Below are 14,535 nucleotides of genomic sequence, written 5' to 3'. Positions count from 1 at the left end.
GATTCAAGTGAAAGTTTAAAAAGTTAAAAGCTGAAAAATAAATAATAAAAAGAGGGATTCTTAAATTTCTATCTTTACTTGCAAAGGGTATAGACCTGGAAGGAAAGCTGACACCAGGCAAATAACTGAATTAAGAACGAATACAGCATTCACTCAATTCAGCAATAGGGAGAAACTCAAATTGTGACTGAAATAGGCTGATGGCCACTAGGAGGAAAAAGAAAATAGTAGGACCTAGTCTTTCTTGAATGCTGTCAACTGAGCCCATTTGGGTCCTGACAGGATATACTTGTATAAATACCAGCATTAAATGTGAACGTGGTCTCTGATTTTAGAATATTCACACAGATCAGAAGGTAAGAGAAAAGATAAGTACCAAATAATGAAATCAAACACTTAATTCCTTTCCACATTTGTCTCCAGATATTATAATGATTACAGGTGTGCTTTCTGCTCCCACTTCAAAGAAATCCAGAGGGTTTCACGGAAAAGAACAACTGAAACAATACAGGTCTCTTCAGAGACATCAAAATTTTACTCAACCTACTTTTGTATTTCATTCATCTTTCTCCTTAGAGGAAAGCAAAATTTGACAATCTTACAAACAAAGATATAAAACAGATTGTGGGAATACTTTCAAACTCCATCTGTACGTACAAAGAAGAGTAGAATATCAAAAAGAAGGGAAAATTTTAAAATACGAAATTCTTGAGAAGAATGTTTTAAATATGGTAAAAGAGATGAAACTAAAGTCTATAAGGAAACACGTCTAGATAATCACAGAAGTGTGACACTAATTCAGAAGTATGATGACAAAAAATATACAAAGGAAAACCATCATGTGAGGAAAAAGTAGAATCACTGGGAGCTGCAACATGAATAAACAGACTGGAAGAAAAAGAATGCAGTATTACACTGAAGGCAAGAAACATACAACCTAATATAGGGAGTGAATGTAGGCAGTCTGAAATTTGTCTTCGAACAGACTAGAGAACTATTTTTGGCAGAAAATACATGCATAACTTTCCCCAGGGCAGCCACAAATGTTCCAGGATGAATTCTGCTCTTTGAGTTGAGCAGGCTTCAAGTTTGCATCAATATATGTGAATATTCTATTTCTAGAGAAAACAGAAAAAGCTAAGATAATAACAAAAACTAAAAAGATAGGAATTGAATTATAAGAATCAATCCACACACAAACAGAAAAACCCCCACATCTGGGACATAGGAAGGAAATAAGGAGACTTTTAGGTTAAACAGACTATGAATGTAGTCACAGGAAGAATAAAAGTAACTTCTCCTGTACCAAGTGGAGTTTGTAGCTGGTGAATCTGCATTTTATAAAAACCCAGAGGGTTTGGAAAACAAGTTATATCTTGAAAAACAAAAGAAAAAAACAGGTGAAAAAGGCAATGAAAAACTGTATTAGAAGATGACTACAAACATCAAAAATCTGCAGAATCCCTATTAGAGGAAGGATAGGAGATTGTAAGAGACAGATCTACTATTATGTTTTTTCTTTATGAGCATTATGACTAGAGCTGCATAAAATTAGAAAAATAGGCACCCTTGCATCCACACTTTTTCAAGACCATATCATGCTGGCATTGTCAAAGTTTTAAAGGACACCAGGGAAACTGGGTTTTTTTGACCATGTGCAACCATAAATATTTGATGGACTTCTATTATACATTCAGTTTGTTCTGCTTTCAGAAAACATCATAACATACAGAACTCTATTTCATAAACCCTTTTAAGTACAATAGACTTTTGCAGATTGACAAAACCTATCATGAGCACTTACAGAACTTTTTTTCCAAAATTAAATTTACTAAATTTGACCCATTATTTGCTATTAAGAAAGGCACAGAGCCCATAAAGACCACTACTTTTCCCAAGAAGAACTGAAAATAATTTGTGTTGTCATACCTCAGAAATAACAACAACAAAAAAAAGAGAAAAGAAAAACAAGGAAGAAGCAATGTGTACTCCTTTCTTTGCTATGAAATGGGAAAAGCAAGAAAAAAGGGAAGTACCAGCCTTTATAGTTTATAAAATGGATGAGCAACCAAAGAATTTACACAGGAAACCAGTTACATATCTAACAATTGAATTCAAATACCTAAAGTCTGCAGATGACTTCAGCATTAGGGGCAATCCTATCAATGTCTCTCTCTCAAGCTGAAAAAGTAAGACAGCAAATTTTCTTTCTTCTACAAGGACTTCAGAAAGCAGTACTGTGTTTCATTGCTTCACATGAAATTAATGAAAGCCCACTTTGGTTTCAAAGTCAACTTCTCTAATTTTTTTTTCTCCAAATATCAGTCAATCTCCTTTAGGACACTAACAGTAATTATCAAAGACAATCAAAAATTAAACAGCACTTGACATGGTTTACAATAGCAACATAATCCAGTCAATTTAATGGACAACCTACCATCAGACCAGAAAGTGAAGGGTCCAAAGAAAAGCATTAAAAGTAATAAAAATCCTACTTCATATTAAAGAAAATTCACATTTTCTCTTCTTGCCAGAAATGACAAATTGTAACACAGAAATGTTCATATTATACAACTATTTTAATCACTAAAATTTGGATTCAAGTTCAAACTGTTATTTTTCAAGACATGCAAAACCATCCTTTTCCTTGTTGTTCCTTATGATAAAACATTTCAATAAAGAGATTCTACAAGCAATTTTAAAAAGCTAGAGAAGTAGGCAGTAGAGAAAGTTTTGAAGGTATCACAATGAATTGAGTGTAAGCTTGTAAGCTTCACTTTTAAAAATTAGAAAACGTGAACATTACAGCCATTTCACCTATTTTAATGTATGTTTCAGAGTACTATGTCTCCTAACATTTTCTTCAAACTTTTCATCATGAGTCATGGTCCCTGTGAGAGAAATCTTCATGTACTCTCACATTATTTCACTGTCAATTGATTGCTAATGATTATTCATAAATTCTTTGCCACCTCTGACATTCACTCTCCATAGTTTTATTTTATTATGCCATGCATTCATTGGTCACTTTATTGTCACAGTTTCCTAGCAAATTCTATTTCTCAGGAGGCAAAAACACACACATAAATATGACAGAAGCACTAAGTTCAGCATTCTTCCTTGTGCCCAGTACCTCAGCATTTTCAAACGACAAAACCTTTAACCTCTCTTAGCCATCCACATGAGGTTCTGGCACACTCGCCATTTACCCATACATTAAGAAACAGAAGTATCACACTTTCCTGAGCAGAAATTCCTTTACTCAGAATACTACCTTCCCAGTAAGTCATTTATTAGAACAGAAAGGACATAGCATGGTGCTAAGTTAATTAATGGATTCAGTGGTACAACAGGAGGTAGACAATCTCTAGTGGCACTTTATCTCTAGATAAAGCACTTAATCCTTTTAATATAAAATAATTACTTTACACTTTTAGATCTACTTCTAAGTAGTTTAAGGAAAAACTATTCACAGATACCAGCACATAATTTTTATCTAAATAAAAAAAAAAGCGATTAGTAGGACTAAAGCAGAAGGTCACTGTGGAATATTAAATCATGACTGTACAAGTAGTCAGAAAGCTTTAATGCAAAACCTAATGGTTTTAATATGTTATTGCTGTTTAAACACCAATACTCAGCATTATTTTCTATATTGAATATTAAAAATTCAGGTACCTTACAGCAAATAAATCAATAAATCACATTGAGGAAACTGGAGGTGAAATTAATGTCTACATAGAAAAATAAAAATATTATGCGCTTACCAAAACTACATTTCATTCTCATAAAAACATTCCCATACTGTCATGAAGTCTATATTTTTTAACTTTTGAAATTAGTTTCTAAAATCCCCATGAAATCAAATTTCTAATTCTAAACATTTTTCATTTTTAGAAAAAGTTGGTAGAGTTCTAATGATGGAAACCGGGTAAAAGTGTCTCTCTAAGCCCCTTTTAAAGCACACTTTTAAAATTTTTTGTAGAGTCAAGCAAGATTCAGTGTAAAGACTTAAGTAAACATGTGTTTCCTCCAGAACACTTTTACTATCAAAACAGTTCATTAGATTCAGGAAAAGTTCCATTTTCACTTGGGAGAAGTACAGACATCAAATTACTTTTGCAAACAAAGTTGCTGTATCAGCTAATGAACTCGTAATTTTCTCCCTCACAGCCAAGCAAGCAAGAGTTCTGCATGACAGCACAATGCATTCATTGCTCAAAAAAACTGATGTTGCTATAACTGAACAGCTTCAGCTAGATTTCTGCCAATAGACCAATACACTGACACAACCATAACTAGATCATTTTAATATGGTGGGACAAAAAAATGAAATTAAAGATTAAAGTTCTACTTCCTATGATTCTACATGTCATCTGAACGTGCAATATATACTTGAATTTACAACCTATCTAACACTGCTCACTTGAGGCTCTTGTAAAATGAACACCTTATCTGTCCTAACTTTATGAAGGGGATAAGGAGGGAAATATTCAGTTCTTACACAGGTGGGACCATCTGTGCCCTACAGGTGGCTAAAGCTCCAATACTAACATAATGGAATTCCAGAGTGAGGTGACTTAAGGCTTCGTTGCTTCCTGGTGGAACTCAATTGCTAATATGTTTTCTACAGTATAAAAAATTTTGCACTAAAATTTATCAGCTTTACCTCTCCTCTCATTTATCATTTCATTAAAACAAATTCAAATAATGTGGTATGTGACCACCTATAAACCTATACAAATCATTATAATCTGGCGCTATACACTCTTTCGCTTGGAATCTGTAGAAGTAATGAGGTACTTCGAATAATCCACACAGAGCACTTAATTGAGGAATTTGGATCTACAGCAAACAGAAACAGAAAACAGAGTGGGCAATTCTACAGTTGAACAAGCTTCTCCTGTCTGCCACCAGGTACTTACAAAACATGCTCAAATTTTGTGTAATCTCCCCTTGCTTGGATATTACTTTCTTGTAACATCCAAACGGCCTGAAATACTGAAAGAAAAATGCAGATTTGAGAACTTTTATGTTCCCACCAAGACCCCTATTACCTTTCAATATTCCAGGGCTGGCTCTTTGAGCGCTGGACGTAGTGCACTCTGTACTTAGTTCCTTCAGCCACCTCCACTGTCACACAAAGTTGCAACAGAGAAGGTGGTAGCTGCTTAAACAGAGAAAGCAAGTGTACAGAGGTTATCCTTAGAAGCCTTCAATACTTTAAAGTAACCTTGATTTCTTTCACTGCCCTCCCAACTGGTTTGGCAGGCAGTACTCATGTCCAGATGGTGGACAAGTAAACCTACTTGAACAGATTGTATTACAATGTTTTACACTGAACAGTTATTGGATTAAATGTATAAATAGCTGTGGGAACCCAGGACTTTCCTCTTTCAAATGATCATCATTCAGCTAGAAAATTATCTTCCTCTTGTCACTCCTCTGCGCCCAGTGAATTCTGCAACACTGCCGAAATCTCTGTGTCAGTGTAAGAGGACAGTCCAGAGTGCAAACAATGCTCTAGAGGGAAAAAACAACTGATGTACTTCAGAGCAAGAACTTTTTGAATTAATACAACAATGAAGATCATCTTAAGAGGATCCAAGCCCCTAAAGGAACAGACAGACAGGGTACTTTCTGTGAAGCAGTATAAAATTTCCCAGAAATCAAATTAATATCAACTGCTCCCACTGTATCAGTTTCCCAGATATGCTTTAACCATAATTCTACTGTGGAAGAGGCTGAGATGTCACATTTAATTGAAAATTTAACTCCTATTGTGAATGTTACAAGTTAATAGCACACAATGATATAAAAAAGCTTAGTTTCTGTGCACAGAATGGGCTAAAATACAAGATGTTAAATCAGATGAAGACTGTCCTTTATGCACTAAAGTAGAACTTCAGGTAACTATTACTTTTAAAGAAATTGCATTATGTTAGCAGCCTCACAAACCAATATGCAGTTACATGAGGGCATTTTAGTTTAAAGTTTTACTCTGAAAGCTACATTCTCCATGATGTCTGTTTAAAGCATTTTGATAATTTATAGCACTTAGAGCTACAGGACAAAAACCCACAGATGTCAACACCAAGGCAAATGCTATTTCATCTAGACCATCATCACGATGCTATTCATCTAGTGTAAATATGTGTGTGCATATACAGGCACACAGCCACACATCCCCACTGACTGATTTATTCAGCTTACAGGAAACAAAAAAAATGAAAAAGCTTACAATGCATTTGAAGGGGAAAATGATTAGCAATGCTCATGACAGACTTCAGGGAGAAATGTTCAGATCCCTTGAAGCTGCAAAATACAGCTTAAGGAGCAACTAGGAAATTAGGTGAAAGAATGAAGAAGTAGACAGTAGATTGTAAATGTAGCTGGAACCAGTGGAAAAACAGATAATGAGGAACCTAGGTGGTTTTGTGGCAGTCATGTAACAAAAAAAAAGAGTGAAGAGTGCATGCCCTAAGAGAAGTTGAAGACAAGGTCCCTTAAAATTTTGGGGGCTCTCAGTGAATACAACCACCATTATATGATCTGCTAAGACCATAAAAAAAAACTTCTGGTAAGGGCCAAAGACATGTAAATTCATTCTAGGAGAAGTGATGTTTATGTATTAGCTTGGAAGTATGCTGCAGTGGCTATGTACAGTGATGATGGAATAAATACCCCATTGTAAAATAGTATAGGTTATTTTAAAAGACCCAGAAATGAACCTTAATCTGTAAATGGGAATTTTGCAGTATTACCTAAACTTTTGCTTGACCTAAACTTTTGCTTTTTGAAGCTCAAAAATCTACATCGATGAGATATTTACATGGCTCAGACATGAATATACATACACAGTGAAATCTCAAAAAGCTAAACAGAAATGTCAATATCCAAGATTCAGTAGACTTTCATAACTGGCCTTTTTAAGGCAATTGGTTAACAAAAGCAGTTGAACATGCTATTTTTTTAAATAGCAAGGAAGACAGTAATAGTGATTGGAAACTATGAAAAAGCCAAAGTAAAAGGAGAGTAGAAAATGGTTTCTATCCTTCAAGCAGCAGATGCTACAGCTTATAACCTTGAGCAGCTCTGTGAGCTCAAAATGTCATTCCAGAGGGACTGCATAACTATAATTACCACTTCTGTTATGAACTTGATATACAAAATGTTCTATGCAACACAGCCAAACTCTGCTAAGCTTAATGACCAGTTCATCTGAAATTCAAAAATTAGTTGCTTTAGATTCAGCAGCAAAGGATAAGAAAAATTAATGGAATGGCAGAGTTGGGCTAAGGACTGCAATTCCTTAAAAAGAGATTATGAACCTGGGGTATTCCAGAATGGTATTATCAGATACAATCATCAAAAGAAAGTAAAATCCTAATAGCAAATCCTATTAGGTGGGAGAACAGTCTGTCCAGAGAAATGCTGGTCCTGCCACTACTTTAGCACTCAGGAAGAAGAGTGTTTTTATGAAGAAGCCTGCAATAACAAGGGTACAAATCTTTTCCATGTCACGGGACTATTTTCTGTAATCAAATTATTGCCAGGCCTTTTTTTGAATTTTGTCAGAAGCAATCTACTCAATGCACATATAAATTTGTTTATCCACCTGAGAATATGAAGGAAAATGTCAAAATGTGAAAATCACAAATAAAAATATGAGTTTCCCTGTCTGAAATGTAGCTTTCAGGTTCACTATAAAATATCTTTCAATTTAGAAGATACTATTATATATTTTTATAAAACCTCATAGCACTAGATAAAAAGAAAATATTTGTTTTTTGTAATTTTTGCTACTCTATTCAGTAGATTTATTAGAGCAAGAGAACGAGGCCTAAACCAAATACCAGGTAAATATCCTTCTTTAGTTCTGACCAGTATCTTAGACAATAAAATTTGACCTTGAAAACACTTCTAAAAATCAAGAAAATAAATCTGAAGACCCAAACCAATATCAAAAAAACCCCAGTGCTTTCCCATTCTAATTTTACTGACTGATTTTTCCAGAGCATGTAGAATTTAAGCAGATACAATCTGTATTATCCATGTGCTTGCACAGGATGTGCTGTATAAATGGTTATAGAACAGAACAGGGGAAAAGATCAATTATGTCACTGATCTGTCTTACGACAGCAAGGATGCCAAACAGAGACATCTGGGACAAAAGGTTTCAGTAACCCAATCACAAAATGCTATCAGGCCACTATAAGCATCCTTTATTTCACTTACTGTATGCAGTCACTGAAGTTTTCTGCACAGATTGGTCAAAGTCAGAACTGCTAGTCAATTTTGCCAAATTTCTGCAAAACTTTAGTTAATTAGAAATAAAGGAGAGAGTGGTATAGATATTCTATGGGGTTGTAAAAAAACAGCAGAAAAAAGGAATTTTTGCAAATATTTTTTCCTCTACCTTGTCCCATTCTTTTTAGGACAAGAGTAGAGAAAAACATTTCATGAATGTTAAATGGAGAATTACATTTAATGAATTTTATAATTTCAGGCATGGGTTAGAACTGCTATTTCACTTCAAAGTGAAAACACTTATTTTAAAGCTTTAAACATTGTTTTCAAAAAGCCTCTCTCTATTGCAACAATAGTTAAAATGTCCACTTACATAAAGGCATACAAAATCTCCACTTAAAATACATCTTTAAAATGGTTTGAAGGCAAATCTACAGTGAGGCCTGAGTTTCCCTCCACAGATTAAAGCTTTGCCATATCTCAAATTTTAATAAAGTTTTTAAAGGCAAGTCTGTAATTGGTGTAACTGCCAAATGCCTTCATGCATCCTATGTCAAAAGGAAAAACATGCAGTGCTCCACAGTCTGGAAACCAAACCCAAAATTTTCACAATTACAAGATGAAGAAGGCTTTATATTCAAGTTTAATTTTAAACAGAATTTCAGTAGATCAGGAGGAGAAACTTAGGTTTTAATTATAACCATTATTTAAATAGTATCAGAGATTTGAAAAATGGAGAATTTGTTTTTTAAACTATATGTGAAATTGAATATATGCTAAACACTTCCCATTTATCACAAACCTTTTTTTTTTCTCTCCTTGCCTTTTCTGTGCTCGCTCTACCATGTTTCCTAATATTCCTTTCAATTAAATACACACGCAGAACACAGAACAGAAGAAAAGAATGTTACAGACCATTGAAAACAGCACCAAGAGATAAATTAAGAAACTAAGTAGCATTCTTTCAATTTTGGAGCAAGAGCAAGGACAGCAGGTTTTGCTGGCTCTAGGTCTAAATGGGTGAGAATTGCTACCTTTATGGTGAACCACTACCAAAAATTAGATGGGAAAAACATTTTAAAGTGGAAGATGCCATTCTGGCTGCAACATGGTAATCACCAATAACTGCAGATAAACACAACAGGCTCACAATGAAGAGGAAAACAAAAACTCATGGTGCAGAAACAAGGGGGTAGTGCCAATCTATCCCAGTTAATTTAATATAAAACAGGAAAGTATGATCAGGACTGAAGATATCATATTTAATACTTTAAGCCTTAAAAAAAACATACAGCTGTTTCCATTTAATTTAAAAAATAACAACCAAAAAACCAATAACCAGTTCTTTATGGTCATGATGAGCACAAGAATTAACAGGGTCAAAAATGTATGCCATGAATGCCCAGAAATTTAGGTTAGATCTTTAGGGGAAAAGAAAAAGCCAGAAGTTGTAGAGTCACCACCACTAAAGACTTCAGTGGCACATCACATACATATTTGTCAAAAATAATAAAAGTATGGCTGAGCTTTGGGATAAACTATCAATAAGATCATCCTTCCAACTCTATCTCCCACAATTTCTCACAACTGTCATAACTTCTACACTCATCTGGGGAAAATAGGGAGAAAAAGGTAAATACGGTTTAAGGTCTTTACCTTAAAAAAGGTAAAGAACATTATAAATAAATGAATCTTGAAATCCTTTAAAAATAATCAGGGCAAACTAAGATATCACAGAACCTTGCCTTACAGAAGAGCAAAATTACTACAATATTTTTATATGTCTTCAGCATCTTTTTTAGTAGACTCCAGCTCAACAAAATAGTTCTACCTGAAGAAAGCTTGTATCTAAACAGATACCTTCCCTGTGCCAGATTTAACAGTAATGATAAGCTACCTGCACAAAAAGTTAATCCAATTGCCTATCAATGGTTTAACTAAGCTTCTGAGCCACACACCTGAAAGCTCAAAAACAAACACTATCCTCCATGAGAAATGCTTTTAATATTGCAAATTCAATGTTCTCTTTCTATGTGTTTCAATCACAGAAAAATCTATAATAGAAAGCCAAGCAGTATATTTCAAAGTTAATGACTTTGATTACTTTAATTTTTCTAATAGTTTAACCCACCTCAAATTTGTATAAGATATATAAAAGGCATTGCAAGAACAGGGAACAAAAAATGCATGTACATTAATACAATTATATAATCTCAAATGTGTGGAAAGAGTTAATTGTTATTTCTCTTATTATGCAGACAGTTTCCAAGAGAACAGTCCTTCTCCAGTGTCTTGTTGATACTTCACAATCAAGAACTTATATTTACTTCACTTTAAATAAAGGTACTCTTCAGCAGCCAAATTAAAATCATAAAAGCAGGCTTTTCAAATCTAGTTAGCTTCTAAGTGTGAGCTATGGTGGAAAGCTGTGGTGTTGTTCTTCATCTCATATTCAAATTAGACATTCCAATGTTTTCTATTTATCTCCTCATTTGTGAAGACTGTCATGAATGTCCAAAATATGGAAGAGGTATAAGCAAGATTAGAGCAAAACAATAGGAATGTTTGTATGTTTATAAGTTCATTAAGTCATTCTAAAAATGGCTTCCACAAAACCAGATGACTAGTAATCTAATTCAAATCTATTTCCAAATAGCTCTTTAAATTCTTGCAAATTTAATCAAATTTAAAACCAACCTTAGCACTTCTCAGGAATTCACCAGAGAAGACAGTTTCTTCAGTTACCATTGAGAACATTTTACTGTATAGGACTATGTGTTTCAGCAATTTAAGGACTTGCACATTTACTAAATACAGCTTTATTGTAGTATTTCACAATCAACACAAATTTATGACAATGTTTTCCAGTTTCCCTGGTTATTTTCTCTGCTAGCATCAAGTCCTTCAGAAACATGTAATATCTTAACTCGGTCCTCTCCTTCCTGCAAAGGCATCTCCACCTCCTCCATGCTCACACAACTGATCCAGACACCTCCAATCATTCAGACTTTATGCATACTTTTCTATGTAGTCAACACCTAAAAATATAAATTAATAAAAAAATAAATTCATTGTCTTCACCAAGAATACTATCCTTCCTTAAGATTTAATTCCAGCATGTCAAGTTCTTGTAATTTTGAAATAGTTTTCAAGTAATGAAGTAAAAAAAAAAAAAATTGATTGGGAAAGCAGTTTCTTCTCTCTAGTCCTTTACCTCTCTTTCTGGACAACCATGTCAACAAACACACACACAAAGCACAGAGAAAGCAGGAAACTGAGATGTGAGATGATTTTATCTCATGAGATACACATTTCAACCCCACTACATTAGCTTTTCTCTTGCAGTGTTCACTTTGAAACAATTCAGTGGGTATTCAGCCATTTTTCCAACTTCCAAAAAAAAAAGCTGTGTCAATCTTACCAGTCTTTGTACAGAACATCTTCAGTTCACTTAACACATTTAACTTCCGTCACCGTTACCTGTTAGCACTGTGCTTCTGGACAGTGGTGTGAACAGCAGTGTCCCACAGCACAATAGCCTGCACTCTTTCAATTCACGTAATTTTCCTCAGAACAGTTTTAAAATGTTACTTCCAAACTACTTACTGTAAGTACAAGTTTCATTTTTCACATACAGATGTTTTTCTCATTATATACATTGGGTAAACTACTACAGCTTTTAACATGAAGGTTATGGGGCAAGAAGAGTCAGACTTTAGCTCTAACATATAAAACACAGAACCATACAGTGTATAAAACCCTGAAAAAAAATCAAGTTACACTTTATTTTAAGCTTGCATTTAAAGTGAAGCAAGAACTTACAATACTGTAAGTTTCTATTAAGATGCAGTCATAGATACTATGTCTATGTCTACATAAAGCCAAGGGTTTGTCTGTATGAGCAGTCCATTGCCTTAAAAGCAAAATATTAAACAGGAATGAAAAATGGCAGCAAAAAGATCCAGAAGACTGGGATGTGTTAGTTTAAATCAGTTAAAAGGAAAGCCCTGAATAACATGCTTTACAGATGAGAAATACCTGCTTGAACTGCAATACCAAATAGGTATTGGACAAACAAGCATTTCCATTCTTTTATATACTACCTCCACAGTAGGACTGGGAAACTTTCTAAAAAGTAGTTGTACATGTCCATTTTAATTTGTCATTATTTACTTGTTAGGAAAAGAATCTCACTTAAAAGAAAGATGATTTCAGCCATCTTGGTAGCACAGCTGGCACTCCACATGAAAGTGTCAACAAAAGTTGCAGTGCCAGCACATCACAGCAAGAGAGAATCAAGTGTCAAACATTAAACACATTTTATTAGGAAAACCTAATAAGTTAAAGTTTTGAAAGGAAGTTAATTATAGCAAATTATAGCAGCAGAAGGGCAACACATTTACTGCTTACTCATTCCAGAAAGAGTGGAAAAGACAATGAATGCCTAGAGTGAAGGTGTTCATTTTTCACAATGACACCCAAGGGATTTATTTCAGTGATCAGATTACTTATCTTGGTAAGACCAGAGTAACTCCATTATTTAAATACTTTAAAAGGAATTTTACATACTTACTTTGGCTTGTAAAATCATAGATTATTGTGAGTTGGAAGGGACATTGAGTCCAACTCCCAACTTCACACAGGGCAATCTACAAGTCAAACCATATGCAGAAAAACCTTGTCCATATAGCTTCTGAACAACTACGGGTTTGGGGCATAGACCACTTCCCTTGATACCTTGCTGTGTGCCCAACCACTCTCTCAGTTAGGATCTCTTTCCTAATATCACATCTGAACTCCTCCTGAAGTTGATTTAAACCACTCCTTCCACTCTTGTCATTGGACACCAGTTGTTTTACATCTTTGGCCTATAAACCTTAATAACCTACATAGCTCTCTAAAGAAAAACAAAACAAGCAAAACCCAAATATTTGGACCATCCTTCTCTTTGTCTGAGCTGCTAGTTCAGAGAAAGAATCGATGATAAAGAGTCTACAGTTTGGTTAAAAGCTAACTCCTCCCATAAATGAAGTTATAGTGACACTGCAGAGACACTACTGGGCGGCTGAGCACTTGGTATGCAAAAGCCTGGCCTGAAATCTAGGGCAATCTAGGAAGAGAACCATAGGCAGCTCTAGCAGCTCTGAAATCTGGAAAAGGCAAGTATGTACACTACACACTTTTGCACACTTCCCTATTTAAATACAAAAGTTGGTGAGGATAAGCTGTTGATACGAATCTGAATTAAAACTGCTCCTTCCTCCACGTCTCTCTTACCCAGAGCTCGGAGAGCACCATCACCTACACCTGCACTCACACACACGCCTGCTGCCATGGCTTTGACGCTGGTTATTAACTCCGGGCGTTTCGTTCCCTTGGCACCACATGCACGGCTTTAACTTCCATCTCCCGCGGGCTGCCCGCCCCTCCTGGCTGCCAGGCCCCCCTGGCCCAGCCCAGCCCGGCAGCCCAGCCCAGCCCGGCGGGCCAGCCCGTGCCCCTCTTTGCTCAGAACCGGCCATTTCAAGGCCCACGACAGCGCAGGGCACGGGCCTGGGCACGGCCAGCACGCTGGGACTGCCATCCCGGCGCTGCTCCCTGCGCTGCCGCTGCCCTGGAAACGCCGCCGCCGCCGGCCATCACCTCCCCAGCGGGGCAGGGACACCGCCTGCCCGGCGCCTCCCGCCCCACCGGCGCCCGCTCGGGGCTGGGGAGGGAGCGGGGCCGGCGGAGCGCGGGGGGCGCCGGGCGGACGGGGACACGGGGACTCCGGAGAGGGAGGCAGCGCGACGGGGCACCCCCGGCCGGGCGCGATGGGGAAAGAAGCGAACGTCTCTACCTCCTTCTTTTTCTGTCCTCCCCCGAGCTGTCCGCAGAGGAGGAGCAGGAGCAGCAGCAGCAGGGGGAGGCAGCCCCCGGCCGGCAGGTGCGGCAGCGGCCGCGCTGCCCCGGCACCCAGCGCCATGTTCCGCCCCCGCCGGCGGCACCTGCCGCACCGCCACGCTGAGCCGGCCCGCGCCCGGCCAATCGCAGCGCCCCGCGGCGCGGCGCCGCCTGGGAAATGTAGTTCTGAGGGACTGCGGGGCAGGGTCGAGCTGGGCTCTGCCCGCCCGGGGGGCTCTGCCCGTCCGGGCTCGGCTTCACTGATGCTCCGGCTGCCCGCAGCGCACAGTGCGATCCTGGACCGAGACTGTAAAAGTGGGCAAGACAAAACACCAGAAAACCTCACCAAAACCCGACCCAAACTATAAAGACTTCTTTCTCATATGTTTATGCACATACACT

The 14,535-nt window shown here is 37.1% G+C and overlaps 1 protein-coding gene across 1 annotated transcript in view; it reads right to left on the bottom strand.

The window, feature by feature from the left end:
* TUSC3 (tumor suppressor candidate 3) overlaps positions 1-14,215 on the bottom strand; it is a gene marked incomplete at its 5' end in the record, with an annotated part of 108,371 nt that extends 94,156 nt beyond the window's left edge. Inside the window, one exon of the mRNA XM_084204415.1 lies at positions 14,090-14,215. Coding sequence (XP_084060541.1) covers positions 14,090-14,215 — 126 coding nt within the window. The remainder of the gene's footprint in view (positions 1-14,089) is intronic.
* Positions 14,216-14,535: the final 320 nt, after the last annotated feature.

Source organism: Fringilla coelebs, assembly GCF_963513975.1.
Source record: "Fringilla coelebs genome assembly, chromosome: 4".
In the NCBI taxonomy this organism is placed as follows: Eukaryota; Metazoa; Chordata; class Aves; order Passeriformes; family Fringillidae; genus Fringilla; species Fringilla coelebs.
This window is presented reverse-complemented; position numbering and strand designations above follow the sequence as displayed.